The 27,661-nt window shown below is 53.3% G+C and overlaps 9 protein-coding genes across 9 annotated transcripts; 5 read left to right on the forward strand and 4 right to left on the reverse strand.

The window, feature by feature from the left end:
* Positions 1–602: 602 nt before the first annotated feature.
* PG998_005848 (uncharacterized protein) lies at positions 603–2,398 on the forward strand (the record flags this gene model as incomplete). Its single annotated transcript, XM_066872666.1, has 3 exons — positions 603–653; positions 734–1,060; positions 1,133–2,398. 3 exons carry the CDS (start codon positions 603–605, stop codon positions 2,396–2,398), a joined length of 1,644 nt encoding a protein of 547 aa, XP_066732763.1.
* A 728-nt stretch (positions 2,399–3,126) lies between these two features.
* On the reverse strand, positions 3,127–6,675 carry PG998_005849 (uncharacterized protein; the record flags this gene model as incomplete). The annotated part of the gene is made up of 4 exons (XM_066872667.1): positions 3,127–3,893; positions 3,976–5,982; positions 6,051–6,070; positions 6,110–6,675. Coding segments are annotated over 4 exons (3,360 nt in total), but the record flags the coding sequence as incomplete, so codon positions are not given.
* A 497-nt stretch (positions 6,676–7,172) lies between these two features.
* On the reverse strand, positions 7,173–8,584 carry PG998_005850 (pheromone receptor; the record flags this gene model as incomplete). Its single annotated transcript, XM_066872668.1, has 2 exons — positions 7,173–7,690; positions 7,828–8,584. The coding sequence occupies 2 exons, from the start codon at positions 8,582–8,584 to the stop codon at positions 7,173–7,175; spliced, it is 1,275 nt and encodes a 424-aa protein (XP_066732765.1).
* A 1,100-nt stretch (positions 8,585–9,684) lies between these two features.
* Positions 9,685–13,567, reverse strand: PG998_005851 (DNA-directed RNA polymerase II subunit RPB2; the record flags this gene model as incomplete). The annotated part of the gene is made up of 3 exons (XM_066872669.1): positions 9,685–9,847; positions 9,906–11,135; positions 11,268–13,567. The coding sequence occupies 3 exons, from the start codon at positions 13,565–13,567 to the stop codon at positions 9,685–9,687; spliced, it is 3,693 nt and encodes a 1,230-aa protein (XP_066732766.1).
* Positions 13,568–14,597: 1,030 nt separating this feature from the next.
* On the forward strand, positions 14,598–15,164 carry PG998_005852 (uncharacterized protein; the record flags this gene model as incomplete). Its single annotated transcript, XM_066872670.1, has 3 exons — positions 14,598–14,856; positions 14,912–14,969; positions 15,041–15,164. 3 exons carry the CDS (start codon positions 14,598–14,600, stop codon positions 15,162–15,164), a joined length of 441 nt encoding a protein of 146 aa, XP_066732767.1.
* Positions 15,165–15,543: 379 nt separating this feature from the next.
* Positions 15,544–16,407, forward strand: PG998_005853 (uncharacterized protein; the record flags this gene model as incomplete). The annotated part of the gene is made up of 1 exon (XM_066872671.1): positions 15,544–16,407. The coding sequence occupies one exon, from the start codon at positions 15,544–15,546 to the stop codon at positions 16,405–16,407; it is 864 nt and encodes a 287-aa protein (XP_066732768.1).
* Positions 16,408–16,892: 485 nt separating this feature from the next.
* On the forward strand, positions 16,893–18,285 carry PG998_005854 (uncharacterized protein; the record flags this gene model as incomplete). Its single annotated transcript, XM_066872672.1, has 5 exons — positions 16,893–17,124; positions 17,344–17,427; positions 17,651–17,700; positions 17,772–18,065; positions 18,094–18,285. 5 exons carry the CDS (start codon positions 16,893–16,895, stop codon positions 18,283–18,285), a joined length of 852 nt encoding a protein of 283 aa, XP_066732769.1.
* Positions 18,286–18,810: 525 nt separating this feature from the next.
* On the reverse strand, positions 18,811–21,341 carry PG998_005855 (uncharacterized protein; the record flags this gene model as incomplete). The annotated part of the gene is made up of 7 exons (XM_066872673.1): positions 18,811–19,119; positions 19,209–19,577; positions 19,668–19,746; positions 19,901–20,379; positions 20,451–20,957; positions 21,018–21,057; positions 21,085–21,341. The coding sequence occupies 7 exons, from the start codon at positions 21,339–21,341 to the stop codon at positions 18,811–18,813; spliced, it is 2,040 nt and encodes a 679-aa protein (XP_066732770.1).
* A 1,360-nt stretch (positions 21,342–22,701) lies between these two features.
* Positions 22,702–27,587, forward strand: PG998_005856 (uncharacterized protein; the record flags this gene model as incomplete). The annotated part of the gene is made up of 15 exons (XM_066872674.1): positions 22,702–23,438; positions 23,802–23,811; positions 23,888–24,097; positions 24,172–24,333; positions 24,504–24,543; positions 24,611–24,731; positions 24,793–24,802; positions 24,943–25,066; positions 25,130–25,512; positions 25,584–25,807; positions 25,857–26,302; positions 26,367–26,464; positions 26,541–26,819; positions 26,889–27,134; positions 27,216–27,587. The coding sequence occupies 15 exons, from the start codon at positions 22,702–22,704 to the stop codon at positions 27,585–27,587; spliced, it is 3,462 nt and encodes a 1,153-aa protein (XP_066732771.1).
* Positions 27,588–27,661: the final 74 nt, after the last annotated feature.

The following is a 27,661-nucleotide window of genomic DNA, read 5'->3' on the forward strand; positions in this document are numbered from 1 at the left end:
GGAGTGGCTAGTGGCACGCATCTTGTCGTCGCACAAGCAGATGATTGATTGATTTGCCCCCCCCGAGTGGATCGAGATGTTTCCGCTACGCCGGGGGGCTGTCTTCTCCAGCTCTCCCGCTCTCCAGACTACGCGTACTAGTCGACATCAAGGCAGAAGACTAAGGGTTCTTGGGTCCTGTCCTAGTCAGACGGTAGAAGGGGAGGCGGGCGCAAAGACGCAGGTGGCAGGGCCGAGCGGAAGCAAATGTTGCGTCTTTTCCTCATCCAATGGTGTATTGTACGAGTAGCTAGCTTCGAGTTGGGGCAGGTGAGGTCATTCGTTCGGTGCTCCAGAGCCTTATCGCTATCATATCAGCGCCCGGAACTGCTGGCCCAGCACTGTTTGAATGCACCCATTGGCTGGCTGGCTTTGGCTTGATGATCCGCACACGCTCCCCACCGTTCCCTCCCCGTGCCCTCAGCCTTGGCGGGCGGCAAGGACAAGGCTTCCAACAACTTGGCCATCCATCTCTTCTCTTGTCCGTCCTACCAGCAATGCGACCGACCGCCCCCTACGAGTAGATACTGCTGTGCGGGCCTGTGGAAGACGCGACCCAGAAGATGGCTGTTCAGCAGCATGTCCTGAACTGGCTGTACAGCGTCTTGACCAGTGTATGTTTTGCTTGTCGCATTGAACATGATGGCATCTACATCTCTGATTTCGCCCTCCATCTAACCCGGCCCCTCTCCAGGAATACCATAATGTTAATCGAACATACAACGACGTAGCCCAAGCGCTGTCCGTCTACCCGTCATTGTCGCCGAGGACTGATGTGCACACCTTCGACAACGGCGTGTCCGCACTGCTGGTCCATCTTACCGGCACCATCCCCGTCGTCTTTAGAGGCACCACATACCGCTTTCCCATATCAATATGGGTGCCGCACGCCTATCCCCGAGAGGCGCCTCTGGCCTACGTGACCCCGACCGAGTCCATGATGGTCAGGCCAGGCCAGCACGTTGACCCTCAAGGTCGCATATACCATCCCTATCTGGTCGGCTGGCTCGAGTTCTGGGATGTGAGTGGCACACAGTCTAGCATCGCAACTGCGACTGTTCAGAACGCTGTTTACTAACACAAGCATCTGCAGAAATCCTCCATACTCGATTTCTTAGCTATACTACGCGATGTGTTTGCGAAAGAGCCCCCCGTCATTGCGAGGCAGCAGCAGCAGCAGCAGCAGCAACCGAGACCTCCCCAGCCTGAACAATCAACTGCCACGCCGCCTCCCCCGGTCCCGCCACTGCCTGCTGAGCTGTCTAGAACGCCCGTCCACAGCCAGTCGCCCGCAGTCGGGGATCGACCTCCACCGCCGCCGCCCAAAGGCAGCGACGCTCCCCAAGTCGTGCCCGGCCAGGCCATCAACAATGATGGGCCCCCTCTGCCTCCTTTGCCTCATGAGGCCCGCCATTCGCACGGCCAGTATGGCGCACAACATCCTCAGCCGAACAGGCTGTCGAGATATGATAGTGCACCTCCCTTACCACCCCAGCAGACTGAGCAACATCAACCACCACCGCCACCACAAAACTACAATCAGGCACCAGGCCAGCAATTCCACCCCCAACATCCATTATCATATCAGCAAACTGCCCCTGGGTACCAAGGGCCACCACAACCACAATCAGGCCCAGGTCTGCCACCCATGAGCCCAAACTATCATGACGGAAACCAGGCGCCACCGTACGGAGGTGGTCCTCCAAACTGGCAGTCTCCGCACCCGCAACAACAACCACCCATGCATCATCAGCCGCCAATACAACCCAAGCCGAAACCACCGCCTCCACCGGACATCATGGACGAGCCCCTGACGCTCGCGCTCCCATCGCCCTCGAACATACCGCCACCCCCGATCCCACCCAACCCAGAAAAGGACGCCCTCCTCCGCCAGCTCGCCTCGACATTGCACACGCTCCGCATGCGCGCGCGCCAGCAGAACGAGTCCTCCCTGGCGGGGCTGACAGCCCAGCGCAACGCCATGCTCGCGGCCGCGCAGAACCTGCAGGCGGATGCGAACAACCTCGCGCCCCTGTCCGCTATGCTGTCGTCTAACACGTCGATCCTGCAGTCCTCGCTTCACGAGGCCGACCGCGTCATCTCCAACTCGCGCACCCAGACCCCACCGGGTATCGACGAACTCCTGGTCGCCCCCACCGTCGTCGGCAACCAGCTCTACGACGTCATCGCCGAGGAGCGCACCCTGGGCGACACCATCTTCATGCTGGGCCGCGCCGTGGAGCGCGGCCGCATTGCCCCGACGGTCTTCGCCAAGACGGTCCGGAGTCTGGCACGTGAGCAGTACTTGAAGAAGGCGTTGGCGCGGAAGATTGGGAATGGGATGGGCCTTGCTGTATAGTTTTGTGTACTGAATGGAAGAAAGAAGAGTGAATATTATTGCTGTTCGTATACAAACGGCCAGGCGTCGTTTGTACAATACAAATACATAGCCGGAATTCGGGTGGAAATCAAGACACCCCCAAGTCGCACAAAGTGGATGGGAGAATATGAAGGAGTCCTGATCCAGAACCAAGATAATAAGTACGAAGTCAATGAATGTTAACACACTGTTGATGATCACTAAGTAACAAATACTCCTCCCCTTCGACCACTCCATCTGGGTGTCTGTGCTCTACAAGCATACCGTTGCTATGTTATAGGTATAAGGGGTAATATATACCATTCGTCCATTACCGGTGACGACTTGATCCTCGTAATATCACTACTGGTCATGGAAAGTGCACCTGTTCCAGGGGTTGTTCCAGGGGTACCCAGCTCAACAGCATCGTCAGCAACTACCCTTCAACGACTAATAGCGTAACTGCCTTGGCAATGCTCTGTTTTGTCTGTAGTTGTCCTGAATATGTTCTACAGCCCTTATGGCATCATCTAGTAGAAGGTGTCTCATAAACCCTTCTCTTCTCACACAGCCGGCACCTAGGGGGCGGTAAGTATAACCTTCGGGCATTGTTTCGTATCCAGTGAAATCGATCATTCCCCATGGCCCTTGAAATAAGCCTAGTGTTGGTAATCTCTCGTTTCATTTCGATGGGATCGCGCTGTGTGCGGCAAGAAATTGTACGTACGACCTAGTCCTCCTTGTTCGGAGCCCGTCGTCTCGTCATCTTGGCCGATGTCGCCAGTTTGCTTGGCAGGACGCTTCGACTTGACCGTCTGGTTTCTCGGGGCGCAAAAGCCTTCCCCGTCCGTATTGCCGACCCATCTTCTCCTCCAGCTGCTGCCGCCGGCAGTTGCTCCAGGACGGGACGATTCGCTTCCGCCACCACCGCTTCTTCCAGCATAACTGTGGTTACTCTGGTTCCCACTGACGATACGCAGCAGACTCGTGCTCTTCTCCTTGTACATGTTCACGATCTTCTTGACCTGGCCTGGTCTCTGCGGCTTAGGCTCATGAAGCTCATCGATTTTGGCCTGGCGGACCATGAAACCCGACGCCGTGATCTTGCCCCACGAGCGTTCCCTTTGTTTCTGCTGCTGCTGCGACCTCTCCGTACTTCCGCCACCGCCTTCGGCGCCTTCGCCGGCACCGCTGTCGCTCGCTTCACTCTGATCACTGATCTCAAGGGCATTAGGATGCGGTGTAGGTTTTCGTTTGCTGACCTGTTTGCGCGACGAGCCGAGTGACACGAAGCGGGCCTTTTGTTTGCACTTTTGCTTAGCCTTCGCTTCCTTGGCTGCTGCTTTCGCGGCGGCCTTGGTCTCCCGCTCCTTTTCCTTCGATGCCTTTTTCGCATCCTTGACCGTCTTTTTGGCCAGTTGCTCACCGGTAGGCAAGCTGGACACCTGTGTCATTGGCGCTCCTTCGGCGGCCGGTGACGGATGCATCAGCAGATCTCCAGACGACGAGTCGATGTTGTGATTTGGGTGGTTGGGAAATAGTTGGGCCTCGTCGCCTTGGCTCGGCTTGCTTTCTACGCCGCCATCCAATCCAAAAATTGTACGCCTCGCTGCTTCTGTCACTGCTACTGGTAAGGCGTTGTATGATTGCTCGACTCTTGCGCGCTGCGCATAACGGCAACAGGCGCTTGGGCGTGCGAGTAGCAGTTGACGCTCTGGCGCGGGATAAATATGATGAATGCGACTTCAGCTCTGCGATCATGGCCTCATGGCTAGCTTCGCTGGAGTACTCGCGATAATGTGTTGGGGTGTTATGTGGAGCGATCAGCGACAGGTGAAAAGGGGTTGACATGCGGTGGAGTGAGAAGCCAAAAGAGCCATCTCTCTGAGACGGAAGAAATGTTTCAAGATTGCTTTCTCCACGATACATCTTGCTGGGAGTATCATTCCCGCCGTCCGTCGAAATGTTCCGCGAGCCGGAGATGCGCCGCCATGTGCTCACGCCCCGTTCTCGTAACCACTGGCCGTTCTTCTTGGGTGTATTCCTTTCAGGACATGATGCCTTAAAAGCGGCGTGTAAGTTCGCATCGTATGATTTGGCTCGGCCATACGCAAGGCCTTTGGGGTTGGAAGACATTTGCAGATGCTCAAAGTGTTTGATCCGCCGCTTCAGTGGCGAATCGTCTTGATCGCTTTCAGTTTCAGTCTCTTCCAGCGCATCACGGAAATCTGCTCTCGGTTTGCTCGGCGACGTGACCGTGTCTTCTTCAGCGGCTCTTGTAGAGACTGCAACTTCTGACGGCTTGATACCCTGATTCTTGTCATGAGAAAATCTGCAAGAGAAATCGTTCAAACTGATCTCGGTAGTAAGCTCAGGTGGTGAAGCTTGTTTATATGAGGAACTCTCATTGGACGACGTGGAGTGCTCAGCAAGATGTCGGTTTTTAGTGGTGTCTTGTGCTCCAGTACTTGGCAGGGCAAACTGGTGACGGCGTGCAAAGGACATAAATCCAGTTGGTGACGATCCTCTGAATGACGGTCGATCGAACAACCTGCGGAGATCGGCTACCTTTGCCGTGCGCCTTGTAGTAGGGTCAGACTTCGAGCTAGGTCTTGTGATTGGGCGGACTATGACTGGAATAGGCTGGACCAATGGTATTCCAGAGGTGGTCGTTTCTTCTGATGGGCCCATAGTGATTTCCTGCCCATGAGGCTTCTGCTTCACCTGGATAGACGTCTGTTTTCCTCCTTTGCTGCAGCATGGAGTTTCTATCCTATCCTTGTCGGGTAACTGTGTCAGATATATACGATCCAGAGATGGAAGGGAGAGCTGTACTCCGTTCTCTTTGACTACTTCGGCTGCACCCCTGGCTCCATCTTCTTCAGATCCTACAGCAGAACATGAAATGATTGAAGAGAGCTCCATGGTTCTTGACCTTGCCAACATTGCCTGCCGTTGACGCGAGCCTTTGCTCGTAGGCAACCCAGTAACGGGGGTACGATGAACTTTAGTAGGATATGTTGGTGTTCTTGACGGTCCGTCTGTAGTCAAGAGTTCATGCCGTGACTTAACTCGCGCACTGGGAGGTGTGCTGAATACCTTAGAACAGCCTTGAGCTGGTGCGTCTGATGCTCCCGGAGTCATCATGGACCCAGAATCGGCAGACTCTGAGTTTTCTATGTTTGAAGAGCCTGGCTGTTGAATGGAGGCGCTCGTATCCTTGTTCTCTGTAGGAATCTGCTTTACGGGATGAGAGGCATTGGACAGGGACATCTTCTCGAACGACTCTCGAAGATCGGCAACGCTAGGCTTCCCACCGCAGCTAGTCTTCGCAGATGTGCCCCTATTTTGGGTGTGGGCTTCAGGAAAGTCAGGTGCTTCGTCGTTCGAAGTAGAAGGCCCGTGTAAAGCTGCAATTTCACTCCGGAAGGATCCAGGAGATTTGGGTCTCCTAGGCGACACCTTTTTGGCCGATCTGGACATTGGAAGCCGACGGGGTGATGTACCAACGAGCTTCAGATTTGGCTGGTTGACTCGGAACGCGGCAGGGTCCAGGAGCGACTTGGTTGGCTTGAACGCCGAGTCTGGAATACATCGTCAGTATATAGAGTGTTATCATGATATTCGAGGGACGCATATGGCAATGTCGTACAGTCGTCATCCTCAAACAATCTCCTTCGATCAGGTACCAGCCTCGGATCCTATCCATACTGCTTGGTCCCAGGAGACTCCGGAGAGAGAGCTGAATACAGTGCAGGGTTTCGTGGTCGGGTTGACAACGGTGATAAGTCCGAGGAGTCCTCAGCTGTGCTTGATTTCTCGTGGGACGACGTCGAATGCTCCATGGCTCTTCGTGCTAAGGTAGACGCTTGCGGTGGCGACAGGTGATGAGAGTCCGGCTTGGCATCTGGTTTGTTACTTATAGGCTGTTGAGGGAGCCAGGGAACCTCATCGTCTGCGTTATTCACCGCATCCAGAATCTCGAATTTGGATACCAAAGAGTCGAGCTTGGTGGCTGTGACACGCCGATGGTTCAAGGATCCGGCACGTCCGTGATTTGAGGGTGGAGGAGTCATGCAGGGTTCCTCCAGAGTTGGCGAAGGCGATGTACGTTGATCAGCAGCATATGTTCCCCAGAATTCACGCTCATTGGCGTCATCAGACCCCCTACTTTTACGGTCCGGGATACGGAGTGGTGCTGGTTTCAGGCTAGGCGGTGGACTATCGAGGAGGACTGGTGAGCTCGCAACCGAGCTTGACATTGCAGTAGCCGCCATGTAGCAAGCAAAGGCGTGAGTGTAGAGACGGTTGATAAAATTTGGAAAGCCAAAGACCCAAAAAGTCCCAAAGTCACTCTGCTATAAACGTGATAGAAGAGGCGGGCACGATGATATTGATGTCACGATCGATCCACGCTGATCACTGATGAATGCTGATAAATATGAAGTTGCGGCCAGCCAGCCCCCAAGGTTCATCTTAGCATCAGTTCCGAGACCGTGGATCGCATCGTACCTTCGCTTGAAACCCACCGATTTCAGAAAATTTACTAATCGCACGTGGCTTTGGTATAAGTGGGTGGAAGGTGCAACCGGTAGACAGCGCATTGCATGACAGGGCCTCGGATATAAAAAGAAAAGGCATTCACATTGCAGCTCCATGTATCGAATAGGCCACAGAACTGTAGGAAGTGAACAATCGAACATGAACATTATCATTGGGGTATATCAAGAACTAAAACAAAACAAAACAAACCATCTATCGCGAATAGTTAACGTCAGCTCGGCCTGGCAGCCTCAATATCGTCGTCACTCTGGGTTTGAATCATGCGGGCATTGGACCTCTGGGCCTTTATATATCCACCATCCGAGTCCGTGTCGATCGAGGCTTCCTGTTGCTGCTGTTGATCAGCAAACACCACCGAACTGCGATCATTTAGGCTGCCGTTCCCGACTATTGTGGTATTACCTCGACTCGAGCGGCGCGTACGTAAAGCCGCTGCGGCGCGTAGAGACCGAGACCGAGACGCAGCACCAGCTGAGCTTCCTTCGTCGCCTATAATGAAACTTCTCGGCATGCTGTCTTCGTACTCGTCATCATTGTGGCTCTTGCTGTGTCCACCGTGGAGATGATGGTGCATAGGCATATTGGCAAAGAGCGATATGCGTCGCGATGGATTGCGCGACGAGGGCCCCCGGTACCGCGCGATGAGACCGATTAGGGGTAGGCCCACGACGACAAAAAGTCTGGACCCAAGACCCGGCATCAAAGGGCAGTACTCGGGTACCACTGAGGCTGGCGGCAATGTCCAAGCCGGCGAATACACCTGTACGGGGAGAAACAGGCTTTAGTTAACAAACACCCTGCCTCTCTCGTCTCGTTCAACACGCACACACGCACAAGAGCACACATACACACTCGAGTGGACTTACTTGGAAGAACCATCAGTATGCCGTTCCCGATTGTGAGTATTTCCAACGAAGTCAGCCCCTTTCTGGACCTATGCAGCAGCCCCCTGGTAATCTGTAGATGCCTCGTAAGGTTCAGAAAGAAGATGCCGCAAAAGTAGAAAATGGACACGGCGCCCATGACGGTGGCCGCCTGTCCCACGCTGTCGAGCGGTATGGGCAGCGTGGCCCGGGCTAGTAGGGCGGCGATGTAGTGGGCGACCCAGACGCTCTTGATGGCGACGGTAGCGACGGCAATTAGCACGGCCGAGGCCTTGATCAGGACCTCTTGCCAAACGGCGGATGACCAGCAGGTCTCCATAAGGTTCCAGGTCTGCATGATGAGGGCGGCCTCGATGAGGGCGAACTGGACCGGGTTGAAGGCGTTGGCCACAATGTGCACGTAGTAGTCGGCGGGGTCCAGGATCGTCGGGTCGTGCGACCAACTGACATAGAACTCGGACAGGGGGCCGGAGAAATACGTCAGGAAGAGCGTGAGGCGCGTGACGGCGACGGCGAGCGACAGCACGTGGACTATGTGGACATACTTGCGCATGCGGTGCACGGGGACAAGGGTGAGGGTAGCCAGCAAGGTCATGAGGCAGAGGCCCAGCTGCACGCCGTAGCTGATACAGATGTTGGCGAGCCGCACCCGTCGAGCGTCGATCTCAGCCATCCAAATGGGCACGTTGACGGCGCCATCGGGGCCCGCGATGAAGAAAGTCTGGTTCTTGGGGTCCATGGTAGCGTTGGTGATGCTGCTGATATCGGACATCAATCAAGAGCATCAAATGACAGCAACACCGGCGCGGTGCCGTCCATGACAGACTGGATGGTGAAGACGTGTGTATGTGTGCGCATTGTGCAGCTAGCAGCCCATCGTATTGGAGAGGAGGTAGGCCGGAACCGAGTCCTTTCACGGGAGGAGAAGGAGGCGACTAGCTTTTTGTTTCCGACATGTCTGCAAAATTCCTCGCCTATGGACGCCTATGGCGATGGCGTTCATTGGCCCAGGGCCAGCGGCCGCCCGAATGTCTCAAACGCTGATCGCAGTACGGAAACGGACAGAGAAAAAGGAATGCAGCCAATCTCGGCTGCTTGGGGGAGCCAAGAAAGGGAAATTGAAAGCTGAGTGGCGGCTCTTGATCCCCCCCGTCCCGACCATCTCAGCTGGGTAAGCAGCGACCGGGGTTTCTGACTGTGCCTCGCATCCATGGCATGATGATTTCATCTACTTGAGCCAATGCAACATCCTTCATTCCTATTCAGCTGCACGGAGTAGCAATAATGCAACCCATATCGAGTGGCGTTGGAGAGGGCAGAGGGCAGAGGGTTGTCTGTCTACCGGGTCAACGGGTGCCGGGCATCCCCATGTGCCTAGAGCCAAGTTGTTGGTGTTGGTAGCACAAAGCAAGGAGCTGAATGAAATGTTTGCTGTGGTCAATTAACAGTCATAGATAAAGCGCCATTGTATTTTTTTATAGCACGGATCGAAGATCCCCGACCATATCAAGTCCCGATCGGCACATGGGATAGAAAGATGGCATTTCACAGACTTATCTTGCGAACTAGTAATATGCGGCCTTGACTTTCACTCGTCTACCGCTATGCAGCCTGCCGCTAACACCCCCCCGAGATTTCTGCGCTCTAGACCAAATTGACGCAGCAAGAAACGCCATCCCATATGCTATACATCAATACGACACGACGTGAATGCACGCCAGAGTTTTCTGCGTCACAACTTCCGCACTTGATGTCTCCCAAGGCTGTTGTGGTATTATTATTTTCGTCTCCCAGTGCCCGACCATGGTTACTTGAGCTACTGTAGTAATCGATGTCTCTCTAGCGGACGGACACTCCTGAGCGATCGGTGAACATGCGGCTGGCAATGTTCATGGACTGCAGTTCCTGGAACAGCAGTTTGGCTGCGTAAGGGATCTGGATCTGAGCAATCTTTGTCTTGTTCTTGCATGGCCGACACTCAAATGTTTGGTTGTGCAATTGTCTAAGATGTGTATTAGCAGTAGTTCAGACGTGGTACTTCCTCATGTGCGGATACTTACGCAATAGGAGTCATCAATCCGCAGATCTCGCAGATGTGGACTCGGAAAGCATCTGAAACCTCGAAAAGACGCTCTTTCAGGAAAGCAGCAGCACCATGTGCGATCATGCAATCACGCTCCATTTCTCCGAAACGGAGACCACCATCTCTGGCACGACCTTCAACGGGCTGTCGCGTCATGATCTGAACCGGGCCACGGGCACGCGCGTGAATCTTGTCATCCACCATGTGACGCAAACGCTGGTAGTACGTAGGACCGAAGAAAACTTGCGATCGTAGCTTCTTCCCAGTATGTCCGTGATACATGATCTCGAAACCACGCGACTGGTACCCGTGCTCACGCAACAGGCTGGAAACGGAGTCAACCGTGACATCCGTGAAAGGGGTAGCATCACCTTCCATGCCCTTGAGCGTAGCAACTTTACTCAAAAGACACTCAATCAAATGGGCAATGGTCATACGAGAAGGAATGGCGTGGGGGTTGATAATGATATCGGGCACCAAGCCCTCGCGGGTGAAAGGCATGTCCTCTTGACGGTAAGTGACACCAATAGTACCCTTCTGACCGTGACGGGAGGCAAATTTGTCACCGATTTGCGGAATCTTGGTAGTTCGCACACGGACTTTAACGTAACGAAGGCCGTCGGCGTTCGTGGTGACCACCACCGAGTCGATAATACCACTTTCCGTACTCCTGAGCGGGGTCGAAGCATCACGCTTCATATGCATCTTTGTGCGTTGACCCATCTCCTCATTCTCGGGGTTGATCGGGCATGTCTTGCCCATGATGATATCTTCACCCGAGACACGAATGCCAGGAGCGATAATGCCATCATCGTCCAGTTTGTCGTACGTGCCGTGCTTCAGACGTAATGTGTCGCTGCGGAAGGGCTTCTCGAATTTCTCAATGGCATTGATACCAATGCGTTTCTCGGAGTCGCTGTAGGAACGGAAGAACAAACTTCGGAAAAGGCCACGGTCGATACTGCTCTGGTTCATGATGACGGAATCTTCTTGGTTGTAACCTGAATAGCAAGCAATGGCGACAATGGCGTTCTGACCGGCTGGGAGCTCACGGAACTTCAGGAACTCCATGGATCGAGTGGTGCCCAGCGGCTTTTGAGGATAGTAAAGGATGTTCGCCATCGTGTCCATGCGACGAGAATAGTTGGTAAGGAAGAAACCCATGGCTTGTTTACCCATGGCGGATTGGTAGGTGTTACGGGGGAGACTAGGAAACAAATGTCAGTTATGCCAGGTCAAAGTTGAGAAAGGAGTACGTACTTGGTTGTGGTCTGGGAAGGGAATGATACTGGCGCAGATGCCCAGGAGCATACTAGGGTGAATCTCGCAATGGGTATACATGTGCGTGGTGGGGTTCAACTTGGTCTTCAATCGCTTGTTGGGCGCATCGCCGTTGTCCTCATCCACGGCATGTCCAGCCTTGGCCATGCGGTATGTCTCCAAGTCCTCAGGGGTCATGCATATCATGGCCGTTTCTTCTTCTTCGGCATCCAGATATTCAATGGCACCTTCGTTCACCAGACCTTCCCATCCAAAAAATTCACTCTCGGCCTCGGGTTCTCGATCAGCTTCGAGTCGCCTGCACATGTCCTTGGTCAAGACGAGCGTTCCCTTCTCGATGCCGCGGTCGGGGTCATCCTCCTGCTCTACCACGAACACGGGCCGCATGACACGGCCAGCGTCGGAGAAGATCTTGAACTCTCTGTCGCGGATATCGCGAACCAGTGACACCTCAGCAGGGATTTGGTTGGTGCGCCGGAGCTGCTGTACATCACGGACAAGCGACTTGGGATCCTGATGTACACCAATCCAGGAACCGTTCAGGAAAATCTTTGTTGCGTGAGGATACCTGGTGGCATCGTACTCTTCAAGAACCTCCATGTTGCGCGTAATCATGTAATCAATGATTGGTTCTGTTGAAGTCCCCACGCTGATTGAGCACATCAGAGACAGGTTTTTCACCAAGCCACAAGCCTGGCCTTCGGGCGTTTCTGCGGGACAGACCAAGCCCCAATGGGTGTTATGAAGTTGACGGGGTTTAGCAAGCTTGCCATCTCTTCCAACAGGCGTGTTTGTACGTCGCAAATGGGATAGAGTTGACGAGAAGGTGTATCTGTTCAAAACCTGAGATACACCAGCAGTGGAACTAGCGGCCTTCTTTTGATCACCCCAGTTACCCGTAGCCAGAGAGTATTTGAGACCATTGGTAACGATGGTGTGCTTGATACCAGCTTGCAACGAAAACTCGCGGTTCTGCTCCACACAGCGCTTCAGGTTCATGGTAATCTCCTGAGTCAACCGGCGAACGATGTTTCGGAATAGTTTACCAAGAAGCGGCCCAGCAAGATCCAACCGCTTCTTGCCAAAATGATCACGATCGTCCATGTCACGTCGACCAAGAGCGCATTGAAGGAGCTTATGGACCATGTAGCCCAAGAAGAAAGCCTTGCGAGTCTCACAGCCTTCTCCCTGAGAAATATGGGGCAGCATTTCCTTCTGGAGGATATCTCGCGCAGCTCGTACACGACGATCTCTGGTCATGCCGGTGGTCTGATTACCACGCTTGCCGATATAATCCAAGGCTACCTCTCGATCCTGAATACAAAAGGCTTCCTCGATACAAGGTCGCAGCATTTCCAGCATCGGACTATCGTTGCGGTCATAGCAGATCTGGTTCAGGATGTCTTCATCAGAGACCACTCCCAATGCTCGGAAGACGATCGCGATTGGTAAGTCAGACTTGACATAGGGGAGCGTTGAGTGTATCGTCGAGCCGTAGCCTCCTCTGGATGAATCGCCTTTGGTGTATAGCTTTAGCATCAATGACGAAATTAATCGTGAGCCCTTCTCCAGGGCGCTTCGAATCTCGGCAGTGTACGAATAGGGGCTGGGCTGTGCCTTTTTGAAGACTTGGACAATATTGGCAGCCGAGCGCTCTTGCGCAATCAGAACCTTCTCACTACCGTTGATGATAAAGTAGCCACCCTGGTCGTAGGGGCACTCGTTGAGCATGAACAGGTCTTCCTCGGTCTCGCGGCTCAAATGGCAGGCCTTAGACTTAACCATCACGGGCATCTTTCCGATAAAGATCATGTCTGGATCTTCTTGATCCCGCTGTTTCTCAGGCCGTGGCACTTCCTCATCCTCCCAGACCAAGCGCGTAGGTTGCTGCTCAGTTCGAGCATATTCGGCCTGTTGCTCGTCGTCCATCTCGTGCAAAGGAACTGGTTCTTCAACACAGACCTGTCGCTTTTGTGTGATCCTCACGTACAACGGACTGGAGTATGTCAAGTTTCGGTCTCGGCACTCGTATGGAAGTAAAGGTGCCATTTGACCTTCACCCTCTCGATGGATGGGTTTCGAGATGGCAATGTTGCCAAGCTTGATTTCCCATCGTCGTACAGCGATTGCGCGATCCGGGTCGCTCGGGTTGTTCTGATCTAGATGGATGCTCGAATACTCCTCGATCAGCTCCTGGACGGTGGTGTCCTGGAAATCGTTGAACGAATCAATCTGCTGGGAGACGAGACCCTTGGTATCGAAGTAGGAAGAAATGACGTTCCAGCAGTCCTCGGGCGTAATGCCGTCGTTCTCGTACTCCTCCTCGTACTCATACTCGTGATCATCGCCGTAATCCATCTTGGCGGTCTGGCCTTTGAAGGACTCGGTGTTGTAGGAAGCGGGAAATGTCTTTGAATTCAATCGGATCGTCTAATCACGATGACCGGTAGTTGAGTCGTTAATGGCGAGGGAGAGAAGAAAAAAAAGCGATCGATGGAATCAGCGCAAGTGCACCGATTTCTGAATATTAAGACCAAAGTGGTGTACGGTAATCGAAGAAGCTCAGGAAGACGCGATTTATGGATGCGATTTGTCGGAGATGATCGATCGGTCGCGTCGAAAGTGGCAACGCCCTTTCATGGGCGACCTAGATTCAAGCAACGTTCCGCCCTTTGTCAAGGTCAGCGTGGTGCTCTCTGAATGTTTACCCACACATCAGCAATCCCATTTGCGACGCACCCTGAGAGACAATGAAGTCACAGTCGGCGATTTGCGATGCTGTTCCTCGGATCAACACGACGACGTATGTAAAGATGGTTGAAGGAATGTTCATGGATTTTTTGGACCTCCCTAGGCAAAGAGGCTGAACATGGGCAAACATGCGCTGGAAACAGACCCAGGCGCGGCACTAGGCCTAGAAATGATTAGTGCTGGTAGAGCTCGCCGCCGTCTTGGTCACATGACAGCTGTCAGGCATCAGTCAGCTCAAAAGCCACACCATGTGGGGGCATTACAGCTGTGGCTAGGGACATACTAATAATATTCAATGGGTGAATGGCTCCTTGACCCGGACATTGAATAATTGTCCGAAGTCATACCCAAATGTCGTGGCTACCTAACTAGCACAGCGATGTCACGTCAGCTCTAGGCAGCCGCCCAATGCAGCAACTAGAGATAATGGATGTCAGAGACAGACCAAAGTCCGCCATTAGCCATCAGCTCAGGACTCCTCGACAGCCACCAACAAGACGTAGCGTATATAAATAAGGCTTGGTAAGTTATTCATACCGATGCCGTGAAGACGTGGCATTTCACCAGTTTCACTTCCCCGCAAATGCATCTGGGAACCCAAGTGTAGCAAGGGATTGAATCACCACCAACCATCGTCATGGATAACCAAGCTTTCTCAACGGTCACTTTTGATCATGTCGGGCTTGTCTGCCCCAGCGAGGTCTTTGAGGATGAAATCAAGTTCCTCACTGCTTCTCTGGCCCCGCTGGGAATCAAGGAACAGTTCCGGGTCGCACCCTTGGTCGCCGGCTTGGGTAACAACCCGCAGAAACCCGACTTCTGGGTCTCTGCTGTCGTGAAGGGCCAAGAGATCAAGGAGGCCGTATCCCCCATCCACGTCGGCTTCAGAGCCTCCCGTATGGTCATCAGGAGCTTCCACACTCTGAACAGAAGAGGCTAATTATGACCCAGATCAATCACAAGTGGACGAATTCCACAAGCTCGGTCTTGAAGCAAGAGGGACAGACAAGTATGTAAACCAACCAGTCCACTCACTGCCCCATGGTATTCTTATTGCAGATACTGACATGAGGTCGGCAGCGGAGCTCCAGGCATCAGAGAACAGTACCATCCAGGTTATTATGGTGCATTCCTCATCAGCCCCGCTGGACACAACATTGAGGTTGTCTACCACGATTTCTCGAGGATGCAAGCAAAGAAATGAGCCACTCGACTACTCAATAGAAGGAAGCATGAGTAATTGGAATAGTATAGTCCATGTACCTATTGCTGGGCATACAGCTTAGCGTAGATCGCCTGGAAGAGCAATGCACGTCAATTGCGGGTTAGGAACCTTAATTTCTTAGCTTCCAGCCTGAGCCACAATTCGGCAGGTGCTGTATGTACCGAGTACCCAGCACAGGTACCTTTTATTCTAGACGGCTTCCCATCCAACTGTATATTGTGCACGGGCTCTCATTCTTGTTCTCCCGTCCCAACACAGAAAACTCCCTGCGGAATCTGATCAGGCTTTGGTGTTGAACTCGATCACAATTGCTTTACTGAGCTGCCACCAGACCAAATCCCTCAAGCGCCAAAGAGCCATGAAGATGCTCTTGCGGCCTATGCCGTCTTTCAGGGCGGCAAGGGCCTTCAGAGCTGCTACACCCAGGCCTGCGCCTTTCACAAGTCGCCCATTCCGCGCCGGCTCAGCGCCGAGGATCAACTACACGCCGCCGCAGAACCCTTATACACACCCACCACCCAAGCCATGGCGCCACCGGATACGTGACATGGCCATAGGCTCTGCTCTTACGTTTGCCGGCTACTTTGGCTACGTCTATTGGGAGTACCGTCAGATGTCCCAAGAGATGGCTGAGCTCGAAGAGATGCAGAAGGAGGACATGAGGTTCAAGGAGCTCATCCGGGAGGCACGGGCTACCGGCAACGAGGACGCGCTCCGTGATCTGACCTTTCAGCGCCAGCGGCACGTCACCAAGAGTTTCCCTCATGATACGGTCAGCGAATTCGGGCCATTACCTAGCTACCCTCTGGGCGATGACAACTGCGGCAAGGACTTGGTCCCCGAAAGCGACACACTCGTCATCATCGAGAAGGACCCAGACACCAAGCAGATATCGACAGTTCTAATTGCTGCTAATTTACACGTCGAGCACATGGAGACTCCGCGTGCCGGTGGCGTCGTGGTTGACCCCTCAGGGACCATGCCGCCTTTCATCAACAAAAGGGAGCCCGGCTATGAACCGCAAGACGAGAGGCTGGAGGAGCTGTTCAAGCGCTTCGAGTACCAAGCGCACTTCTGGGTCCGAAGGGGCGAGCTGAACGAACACGGCGAGTGTGCGGTCGCATTCGCCCTGCAGGATGCTGATAAGATCTTCCTCTTCACTTTCCGAGATGGCTTCAGGACACTTCAACTCCCCCATCAGTTTATGCCGATGGAAGAATAGGCAACGTTTCAATCACGATATCATGTTGGCGGGTATTTGCCAATCGAGAATTGTATAACATCTGTACTAATCATTCCCTTGCCTTGTCGTGCTGTTAGCTCTGCTCACATTCAGAAGCCTACCATCAACTTGCCCGGCGTTTTTGACGTTTGGAGACTGAAGACGATAACAAAAGACACTAGACTTGTAAAATTATAATCACCCCAAAACATTGGTCATCATGTTACATTGGATTACACGACCTGGTCCCTGACTCATCAGAATGATTATACATGCAAGACCCGTATCCTGCTCCCCATACGACGAACCCCCGCAGTCTAGCTACGTCTCCGCAACGATGCAGGCAAGCACGTCACTGAATATGTAGATGTAAGCTGGGACTCGGCATATTTATAAAGGTATGGAGACCATCTTGTTAGACCACGAAGAAGTGTTTCAAGGCTCCTAAAACCATTATTCGAAAGAGCGACCTGATTTACACCATCATGGCCTACGTGTTCCCCAAGTTTGAAGACTTGCCGCCAGTGCCAAATGCACCACAAGGATGTCTCTGGGGCTTCTACGACCGAGACGGCCGGAAGGATGAGATTGGCTCAATCAACCTCCTAACGTCCGAAGTAGTTAAAGAGGCCAGCGGCGAGATACAAATTGGCAAGCATGTGCAGTTGGATTGGCCTCTTGATTCCCTCAAATTTCCTACTTGGGGCCGCAAGATATGTAAGTTTGGTTAATACATACCACTCTAACAGCCGATGGCAGCTTCCTGTTAGGAAAATATCAATGTAGTATGTTTTAGTGAGGCATATCATGATTGTCAAACAATGATAGAGGCTCTGGGGTAATCTGTCACTTCTACCTCTACTACCCATTTATCCCACTTTGGACCAGCATCCGATACCTATCTGTCTGAATAAGTGCTAACAGGAGGTAACATAGTGGAGCATCGGCTGCTGGACATGTCTGAGACCGAATACAAGAGCTATGCGTTTGACGACGAGATCGCCATCAACACCCAGGCTTGTTCGCAGTGGGATGGTCTCAAACATGTAAAGCCCCTGTTGGAAACCTGATTCCATCGTCTCGGGCTGATCTGTACCCAAAGTGGTCACATACAAGCCAACATGTTTTCTATAACGGCTTGACATTTGAAGAGGCTAGGCTTTCTAAGAAAAGGGGCATTCACAGTAGGCCACCCCATGAAGGCGCGAAGTTATTGCCGACGGTGGCTAAAATTTAGACACAGACTTCTGTGACCGAGGTGGCATCGTAGGACGGGGCGTTCTCGTCGACATGGTAAGTTGTCACTATTCGTGGGTATACCTTGCATTGTACTCACCTCCTTTTTTCCGTGGCCACAACTATAGGTGCGATATTGGGAGAAGATCGACCAAAGCCCACCAGATCCATGGGCTAACTACGAGATCACCGTCGACGAATTGGAAGCCGCGCTGGCCGATCAGCACACACAGACCAAGCAGGGCGACGTCCTGCTCGTGCGTACTGGTTACATCAAACGCCACGCCGAGGCCTCCTCCGACGCGGAACGACAGAAGGGAACCCAAGCGAATTTCAGGTCCATTGGCCTGGCCCCTCGCGACGACATGCTCCGCTGGCTGTACGAACGCCACTTTGCCGCCTTGGTCGCCGACAACGTCTCCGTCGAGGCGCTCCCTCCGCCGCCCCGAGAACGGGGGCTCGCTCGCCCTGCACGACTGGTGCCTGGTCTGGTGGGGCACCCCGCTGGGCGAGCTCTGGAATCTCGAGGAGCTCAGCGGCGTCTGCAGCGATCTCGGGAGGTGGACGTTCTTCCTCACAAGTGCGCCATTGAACATCACCGGAGGGGCCGCGAGCCCGCCGGGCGCCATCGCCATCTTCTGATAGGATGCGAGCCTATGTTGGAGGGGGCTGGGTGGCGGAGGAGGCAGTTGGTTTCTTCTTTCTCTCGATGGACATGTCCCGCAGACGCCCAGGTTTGAAGAATGGCTGACAGATAGATAATGTCTCACACGTGATTACCGCAGAGCAGTCAACGTGTCGTTGCATATTATGCGGCACCAGGGAGGGGTATGACTGCATGAGATAGACGATAATTACACCACCTTGTCTCAGATATGATGTCTTGATAAGTCAATGAGCCTCACGAAGCGCCTAGCGCACGATCGATGCATCGGATCTACAGGCGTTCACCCTCTAGCCCTCTGCGCCCCTATCCCTTGTTTCACACTCCCTTGCCTCATACTACTCCTGGTAAGGTATGTGTCACTACCAATTATCAGCGAGAACATCATTGGGTTTCGCAAATTCCTTCCTGATTGAACATATACGACGATAGGGGTGAGACTAGGAACACAGATAAACAGATTTCGCAAAGAGGAGCCCGATTGTCCCGTCCAACAACCAATCTCACACCTCCAACGGCGCTGGCGTTTTTTTGACCCAGACCTCGCCAACAGGATCGCCCTCTTCCGCGACACACTCCCATTCTCCCATGCCATACTCCTCGGGCGCGCGGCGCATCCCGCGCCCACCACCGCCAATAATCAGATTGCCGGGTCTATAGTCAGGATCCAGCTGCATCCTCCGGACGACTGAGCCGTGGACCCGGGCGGTATGCGGGATATCCCGCACTTCGCCGCAGGGTAATGGCCACCGAATCGGCTTCCAGGACCCGTCGGACTGAAGATCCATTCTGCGGAAGGGCATGTACTCCATCTATATATAAAATGGGTTGTTGGTTAGTGTCTTCACGGCAAACACATCTCGCACTATCCAATCAGAGGCTGGAGATATGATAGACCTACAATTTTCCAGCTGAATACTTGCATGTGGCTCAGACCCGAACCAAATTCCAGGGAGTCATGGATGCGTGAGACGTGAGCCCGGTGCATCATTTCGTGGAACATGTGATGGCGATGGTGGTGGTGGTGATTCTTCTTTTCGTTCTCGTTGCCGACGTTCGACTGGCTGAAGTGGCTCCAGTCGGTAGAATCCATGTTCTTCTCCTCTTCTTCTGCGCCCTCTGGGCTCGGGCTCGCGGCATCAATATGGATGCCAGGGACAGTCCCGCTTTCGCCGCCCTCTTCACCGCCGGCGCTCTGCGGCGGTCGGTCAAGGTATTCGTCGTCAACCGGTGGGGTGCAGCCAAGCTCGACAAGCTTCTCGGGGTCAAACTGTAGGCCTAGTCATATTAGAATATTAGTAGTAATATTGGAGCAAACAGGAGCAGTCTGTTTTGAAGAGATCAAACTGGATATACATACCAGCTTTCTGCGCTTCTCTAACCATATAAGCCAAGGGCACGTGGCTTGCAGATTTGCTGCCGGGTATATATTCCCAGCCCTGCGAGATTGAAGTTAGCCAAGAATGCATTATACCGGAACCAAAGGGGCTACATACTCCACCAACATCACCATGCCCGCCGGCAAACCTACGTATACGTTAGCGAGAATGATCCCAGTCAAGGGAATAAATAATTAAGATGCGGAGGTCGCACCAAATCTCGTCGATATCCTGGCAGTCGTCCTCAGAGTCCGAGTCATACTCAAAGTCGACATGAGACATGGAGGGCGCCTCGACAGACCCTCGCGAGGTTCTGGACTTCGACCTGGAATGAGGTCGGTAGGCCTTTTCGGTGTCCGGTAGTGCCAACGTATCTCTGCGCCCTCGCTCCTCGGTGGCAGGGTTTCGTGCGGCTACCGAGTTCCGCGTGGCGAAGGAGTTTCGTGGTTGCTGTTGCGATGGCTGAGATACCGCTGCCCTCCTAGCCCGGAACCTTTCGTTAGGGGCGACAGTGTCGCCATTGATAGTGCTGCCATTGGTAGTGCCGTTGGTTTTCTTGCCTTGCGACCCCTTGATTTGAGGACGGTAATGATGACGCTTGTGCTTCTTCTCCTTCTCGGCGGCCCCTTGGTAGATGAGATCTTGACGGAATTTGGCGCGCCTCTCGTCAATACTAACACAATGACGAATCACCTAGAAAAAGAATCGAGAGCTTTAGTGAAAGACCCAAGTACCGACGGTCAGTCTCAATGATATTGTCTTACCTTGGCATTTGTCTTTGCAGTATACGGAAATTTGGAGCGCTGCATCCAGGCCGCCTCGAACCGGGGCACCGAGTTGACGGTATCGAAGAGGCCGAGGAATCGGATGCGCTTGACGGGCCGGCTAAAGGTCTCGCGAAACCCTTTCATGAAGCGGTACATCTCGCGCTTCTTGGCGATGCCCTCATCCGAGTTATCGGTGCGGCGGGCCTGCCAGCGGGAGAAGGCCTTCCACGCGAACACGACCATTTCCTCGTTGCCGTGCGACAAGAGGCCCACGTAGTCGAGCATCTCGGCCAGGAACCGCGCGACGTAGGCGCCTCGCGAGAAGCCGAAGAAGTAGATCTCGTCCCCGGGGCTGTAGAACCGCATCAGGAACCGGTAGCCGCCCACGACGTGCTGGTCGAAGGAGCTGCCCACGGCCGAGTCCTTCATCTTGAGGTACCAAGATCGAACGCGCGCGGCTGTGCTCGTGTGCGTGAGAGAGCTGGACACGACATATGTGCCAATCTACAGGTGTGTTATGAGCTCCTGGTATGGTCTATAGGTTTATAGTGATATTATACATACGCTATCATCAAAATCAGCATTTCGTAGAAGAAGACATTCTCTTATAGAGTTATTCGGGACTAGTTACCCTGGTTGGTAATAATGATACTGATCGCCAGCTGTGCGATCAAGACACCTGAAGATTTTCAGGATGTTCGAGTCGCTATCGTCTCCATGGAATTTGTTGCCGGTTCCGTCGAAACAGAGCACCAGCTTACGCGGTTGACGTCGTACTTCAGTGTTAGGATTCATCGCGGGTTGAAACATCGAGTCCTGTGAGCTAGAGCCGGTCTGCGAACGAGGCCGCCCAGTCTGGGCATCGGGGGTGAGATGCGACTTATCCATGGCGATGAATCCAATCCGCCGTCTTCACACCCTCTGAGTTTGGCGTAGTTCGGGTCGACTATATTGTGCAACACTACACGATGTCGCTGCAATATAAAGTTGGTAGATAGTAGCCCAATGGGAATGTTGCTGACTAGATAAATATGCCACACCGTCGCACAGCATATCTAGGCTTGCCGGTTTCCATTACATACCACCACTCAGGGTGGCAGGAGTGTGCATGTACGGAAGCATTGGCCACTGAATGGCATAATCTCTTCGCTTTCCCGCATGAACGTCGCCGTCCAAGGCAGATCTTGCCCATGTCTTAGAATCCTGAAGGCTCAAGATCGACACACCCGCCTGTAAGCTAACAAAAGCCACCGGAGAAGCTTATCGAGTGACCTCAACTAGATGATCTTGGACATTGGCCATGCCGCAGCGGTATGTGCGGCAACTCATGGGAGGCCGTGATTGTCACCCACCCTCCAGTGATGAAGTTGGCACCGACGACTTCTTTTTCTTGCACTACTTCCACTAGCCTGAATATTTAATTCGCGGGCCGCTCATCGATCATGATTTGCCAATGGGTGGCTGGCGTGTTGAGGCCGCATTAGGGGTCAATATTAGTTTAGCTAGCGTATCCCAGCCGTCCGTTTCTTGACACCAACAAGTCATGTCTTAGACCACCTGACCCTGCTTGCTGAACTTCACGATAATCATGAGTGGATGGGAATGCCACGCCAGACCTGACTGGATGATGGTTTGGAGATCCTCAGCAGCAGTCAAGGGACGCCTCGCAGCAGAATCGGGAATGGATCTGCATGTTCGTTCATCCGAAGAAGCAACGACAAATGAGAGTGCAAGCTTGCCAAAAATGCGGGCTAGAGAAAGCAATAATACTCGCTTTGGGAAGCTAGCTTGGCATCAAGCCGACAAGTAAGACTCCGGCACGCCACGGTATGCATTGAAGCAGACAGAAGATCCCTATCGACACTGCCGGATGCGCCTACCCCGCCCAGGGAATGACATCTATGTACGTCGTGTGGTCTCACAGCCCAAGCCCGGAAGGCCACCGCTGGGACACAATTGGCCGATCATGAGGGCTTTGCCGTGACATGGGCTAGCAGCGTATCTCCTGCGGGAGCAGGGGAGTGAAATGAATGAGCAGAGCCGAGGGCCTCCTGGGTCACTAGCCCGAAGCTTCTTCGTCTCCCTGCTGTGTAAAGAAGGAAGTGGGTGGCGCGCGTCGAGATTGCGCGGATCATATTGATTGCTGCGACTTATATCGTAGATGCCCAGATGGTAGTTGGGGCGTCTTGACATTGTTTTGGATTCCCTGCCAGCTCTCATCGTCAGCAACCAGCATACAGGCTACACTATGGCATCGGAACTGAAGTCCTACGAGGCCCATGGGGCGAACGGCACCAACGGCACCAACGGCACCAATGGGACCAATGGAACCAATGGAACGAAGGAGGCCAATGGTACCAGTGGCCACTTCGAGGAACGCATGAACTCCGAGAGCTCTGTCGGCGCTGGGAAGTCATCGAGCATCTCTGGACCCATGAAAAAGGAGAAGGCACCACCACTACCAAAGCCGACCCGAGCAGGTGTTGACTCCTCTTTCGCGCAGTTTGCACAGTTGATACACGCTTCGCGGCGCCCATTGCCAATTCAGAATGGAGACGGGACGTACAGCGAGGGCAAGAAGCGACCAGGCCTCAAGAAGGACTTGAAGGCGCTCACTAGGAGAGGTAAGCTCTACGATCCTAACACTGTTGCTCTCTTATGGCGTGTGCTAACATGGCTCCCCTATCCTTTGCTCCCAGACTTGAGGACGCTCGTAGACCTCGTAAAGGGCAAGATGAAGGGGCCAATCATCGACGACAAAACCATGATAATGGAGAGGACGATCCAGCTGGTGGCTGGCCTGCCTCACAACTCGAGACTGCGAGAGGAGCTGACGAACCAGTTCATCAACGAGCTCTGGTATACCCTCGACCACCCGCCCCTTCTCTACCTCGGAGACAAGCACCAGTACCGGATGGCCGATGGCTCTTGGAACAACCCAATGAACCCCATGCTTGGAGCTGCGGGTTCTACATATGCACGATCGTACGTCGAAGAAAACTCACGTTAAACGCTGTGGAGGCCTGGCCTCTTTCCCCTGCATCCTCTGTGATGGTGATACGAATATCTACTAATATCATTCGCCCCCTTAAGATGTCGTCCTGGGATCACTCCGTTGGGCGCTTTGCCTGATCCCGAGTTAATTTTCGATTCAATCATGTGTCGGAAAAAATACCGTGAGTAATCCAGTGGAAGCCATAGAGTTCGTTCCACTGACATAGGCCTTTACTTAGGGAAACACCCCAATAACGTGTCAAGCGTGTTGTGGTACTGGGCTACCATCATCATCCACGTAAGCGACTCCAGATCCTGAAGACTTACGAAGCAGTTATACTCACACAAGTGTAGGATCTTTTCTGTAAATAAACCCCGATCGAAGAAAACCAGATGCTGCGCAGAACAACTGCCGTGAATTCTCGGAAGTTCTAACGTAGCCGCGAATCCTAGGGACCGACTTTACCGACATCTCGAAGACCAAGACTTCCTCCTATCTGGATCTGTCGCCACTATACGGCAGCAACCAGACGATGCAAGACTCGATCCGCACCTTCAAGGATGGCAAGATGAAGCCAGACACGTACGCCGATAAACGTCTGGTCGGCATGTTCCCGGGTGTATCGGTCATCTTGATCATGTTTAACAGGGTATGATATAACCCCATACCCTCCAATGGCCGAAGAGAAACGATTTTGAGTTCTTAACGACGGGCTTTCAATAGTATCACAACTACGTTGCTGAGAACCTGGCTGCTATTAACGAGAATGGCCGGTTCACCAAACCCTCGCCCGCCCTCGATGAGACCAAGGCCGCTGCTGCTTGGAAGAAGTATGACAACGACCTGTTCCAGACAGCGCGGTTGGTAACAGCCGGGCTGTATATCGTGAGTATCAGACCTAAACGTTCTTCATGTGCGGAGTAATCGAAAATACTGACCAGGATCAAATAGAACATTGTAAGCTTTCTCATATCCAGCGCACAGCCCCCGATGTGCATCGAACCATCATCCTCATTCTGTTTTACGCTGGCGATTATTGACCGTTTTACTACCAGACTTTGGTCGACTATGTCCGAAATATTGTCAACCTCAATCGTAAGTCTTTGATATTTGATTCCAGGCTTGTGAGTCTAAGGTCCCCAGTCAACTAACCGGTCTACAGGAAGCAACACGACCTGGACTCTTGACCCCCGTGCCGAGATGGGGAAGGATGCCGGCACTTTCGCAGGATCCGAACGAGGGACAGGAAGTATGGTGTCCGCAGAGTTCAACCTCGCTTACCGGTAAGTAGATGTGCTTCGACTAGATCTCAAACCGTAGGATTGACTGCTGACAACCTCAAAGGTGGCATTCTGTAGGTGACCCTAAAAGCCTCGTTTTCAGTGAACAATGGCCTGCCCCGGCTCAGGTCTTGTGATGTCTGACTATGGAGATGGAGAAATCGATCGATGTAGGCCACTTGCCAACGAAGCACTGCTAACATCTGAGGGATAGTGCATATCGGACAAGGACGACAAGTGGGTTCAAAGCTTCTATAGGGAGCTGTTTGGCAAGGATCCATTGGACTTGAACACGCACGACATGATGATGGGTTTCGTGAAGTTTGAGAAGAGCATCCGTAAGCTTGCCTCCCCAAGTCTAGTTCTACTTACTGGGCCCAAATGCTGACTTACAGTAACAGCGGATGAGCCATCCGAGCGCGTCTTCGGGGGCTTCAAGCGAGGTCCTAATGGCTTCTTCAACGACGACGAACTGGTGAACTGCATCGCTGATGCCATCGAAGATTGCGCTGGTGCATTCGGGGGCAGGAACGTGCCCCAGTCCATGAAGCCGGTCGAGATCCTCGGGATCCTGCAGGGTCGCAAGTGGAACGTCGCCGGCTTAAACGAGTTCCGCAAGCACTTCGGGCTCAAGCCATACGAGAAGTTTGAGGATATCAACTCGGACCCCGACATCGCGAACTCTCTCCGTCATCTCTACGAGCATCCTGATTTCGTGGAGCTCTACCCCGGCCTCGTTGCGGAAGAGGCCAAGGAGCCTATGGTTCCTGGTGTCGGTATCGCTGTAGGTTTCATCGATCGATCTATCTCAACTGACTCACCTAGCCGAGCTTCATCTAACAGAACTATGTTTAGCCCACCTACACGATATCGCGTGTCATCCTTTCGGATGCCGTCTGTCTTACCCGCGGTGATCGTTTCTACACAACGGACTACCACCCGCGCTACCTGACAAGCTGGGGCTACAACGAGGTCGCCTATGACCTCAACATGAATCAGGGATGCGTGTTCTATAAGCTCTTCATTAGGGCCTTCCCTAACCACTTCAAGGGCGATTCCGTCTACGCCCACTATCCCATGTAAGTGATGATACGAAGTCCTGTACTTCAGACACTCAACACCACATAGAGAGCTGATCGATCCTGAACAAAACCACAGGTGCGTCCCGAGCGAAACCAAGAAGATCCTGACCAACCTGGGTCGCGTCAATGACTTCAGCTTCGACCGACCATCGTTCATCCCGCCCAGGGTCAACATCACCACGTACGGCGGAGCCGCCCATGTACTCGAGCGCCAGGACGTCTACAAGGTAACCTGGAACGAGGGTTTGTCCTTCCTGATGGGCGACGGCGGTGCCCGTTTCATGTTGTCGGGCGACACGGCCTTCCACGCCGGCCAGCGAAAGTGCATGCACGCCCAGATGTACAAGGGGAACTGGGAGGTCAATATCAAGGCCTTCTACGCCCAGATCACCGACAAGCTAATCGAAGAGAAAAGCTACAAGCTTGCGGGTAAGAACTTCGTCGATATCATTCGAGATGTTGGAAATATCGGCCCTGTGCACTTCGCGTCTCGTAAGTATGCCCCAGACCCTTCGTTAGCGACCAGACACCTCGTACTAATGGAGGATGGTGAAAGGCATGTTCAACCTTCCGCTCAAGACCAAGGACAACCCTAAGGGCATCTACTCGGAGCACGAGCTTTACATGGTCCTCGCCATAATCTTTGTCTGCATAGTAAGTCACTGCAGCAATACTGAGGCACATATTGTTCCTTGATGCGCGAATGGCGGGCTGACAGCTTCTTGTGTAGTTCTTTGACATTGATCCCGTCAAGTCTTTCCCACTTCGACAAGCGGCGAAGGGCGTGGCGACGCAGCTCGGCAAGCTCATTGAAGCGAACGTCAAGCTGGTCACCGGCCTCGGCCTCCGTGGCTTCTTTGCCTCGAAGCCCAACAAGGACGACCCCCTGGGGGCTTACGGTATCAACCTGATCAAGGGCCTGCACAAGTCTGGACTCAGCGTCAGCGACATCGCCTGGAGTCATCTGCTTCCCACCGCGGGAGCTAGTGTGCCAAACATTGCTGAGGTAGTAAGTAACCAATACAGATATACTCACCCACTCGAAGCGATTTGTGAAGCGACTGACAAAACTTGGCAGTTCGCTCAGGCAGTCGACTTTTTCCTCGGCCCGGATGGTGTGAAGCATGTACCGGAGATGTACCGCATCGCCAACATGCCTGCATCTGCCGAGACTGACGCACTGCTGCTCGGATATTGCATGGAGGGCATCCGCCTGGCAGGAACCTTTGGGTCTTACCGCCATGCCGCTTCGGGCGACGTCATCCGTGAGGACGATGGCCGCGATGTTCACGTCAAGTCTGGTGACCGAGTGTTTGTATCATTCGTGAGTCCATCCATTTGCTATTTCCCGGAGCTCTGCGTCTCCTTTGGCCGCTGACTCGAGGATGTTTGTCTTTCTTTGCAGGTCGGAGCCGCCAAGGACGTCAACCATTTCCCGGACCCAGAGGACGTCAACCCGCGCCGACCGTTGGATGCTTACATCCACTTCGGCCTCGGGCCCCATGCCTGTCTTGGACGTAACGCGGCGCAGGCGGCACTCACAGAGATGTTCCGCGCCGTTTTCAAGCTCCGGAACGTCCGTCGGGCGCCCGGTCCCCAGGGAGAGCTAAAGAAGGTGCCGCGCCCTGGAGGGTTCTATGTCTACAGTGAGTTTCTCGTTCTTCTTCTGTGTGGGATCGATAGATTTCCGCTGACATCGGTTTCTTTCCCAGTGAGAGAAGACAGGGGCGCCTACTTCCCCTTCCCTTGCACGATGAAGATCTGCTACGATGACTGAGCGTCCGTCTTGGGTAGGCGAGATTTAAGACATGGGTGATATGAGTATGCGGTTTAAGTAATGTTGTTCAGGTT

Source organism: Apiospora kogelbergensis, assembly GCF_038363985.1.
Source record: "Apiospora kogelbergensis strain CBS 113332 chromosome Unknown utg000003l_segment0_segment0, whole genome shotgun sequence".
Classification (NCBI taxonomy): Eukaryota; Fungi; Ascomycota; class Sordariomycetes; order Amphisphaeriales; family Apiosporaceae; genus Apiospora; species Apiospora kogelbergensis.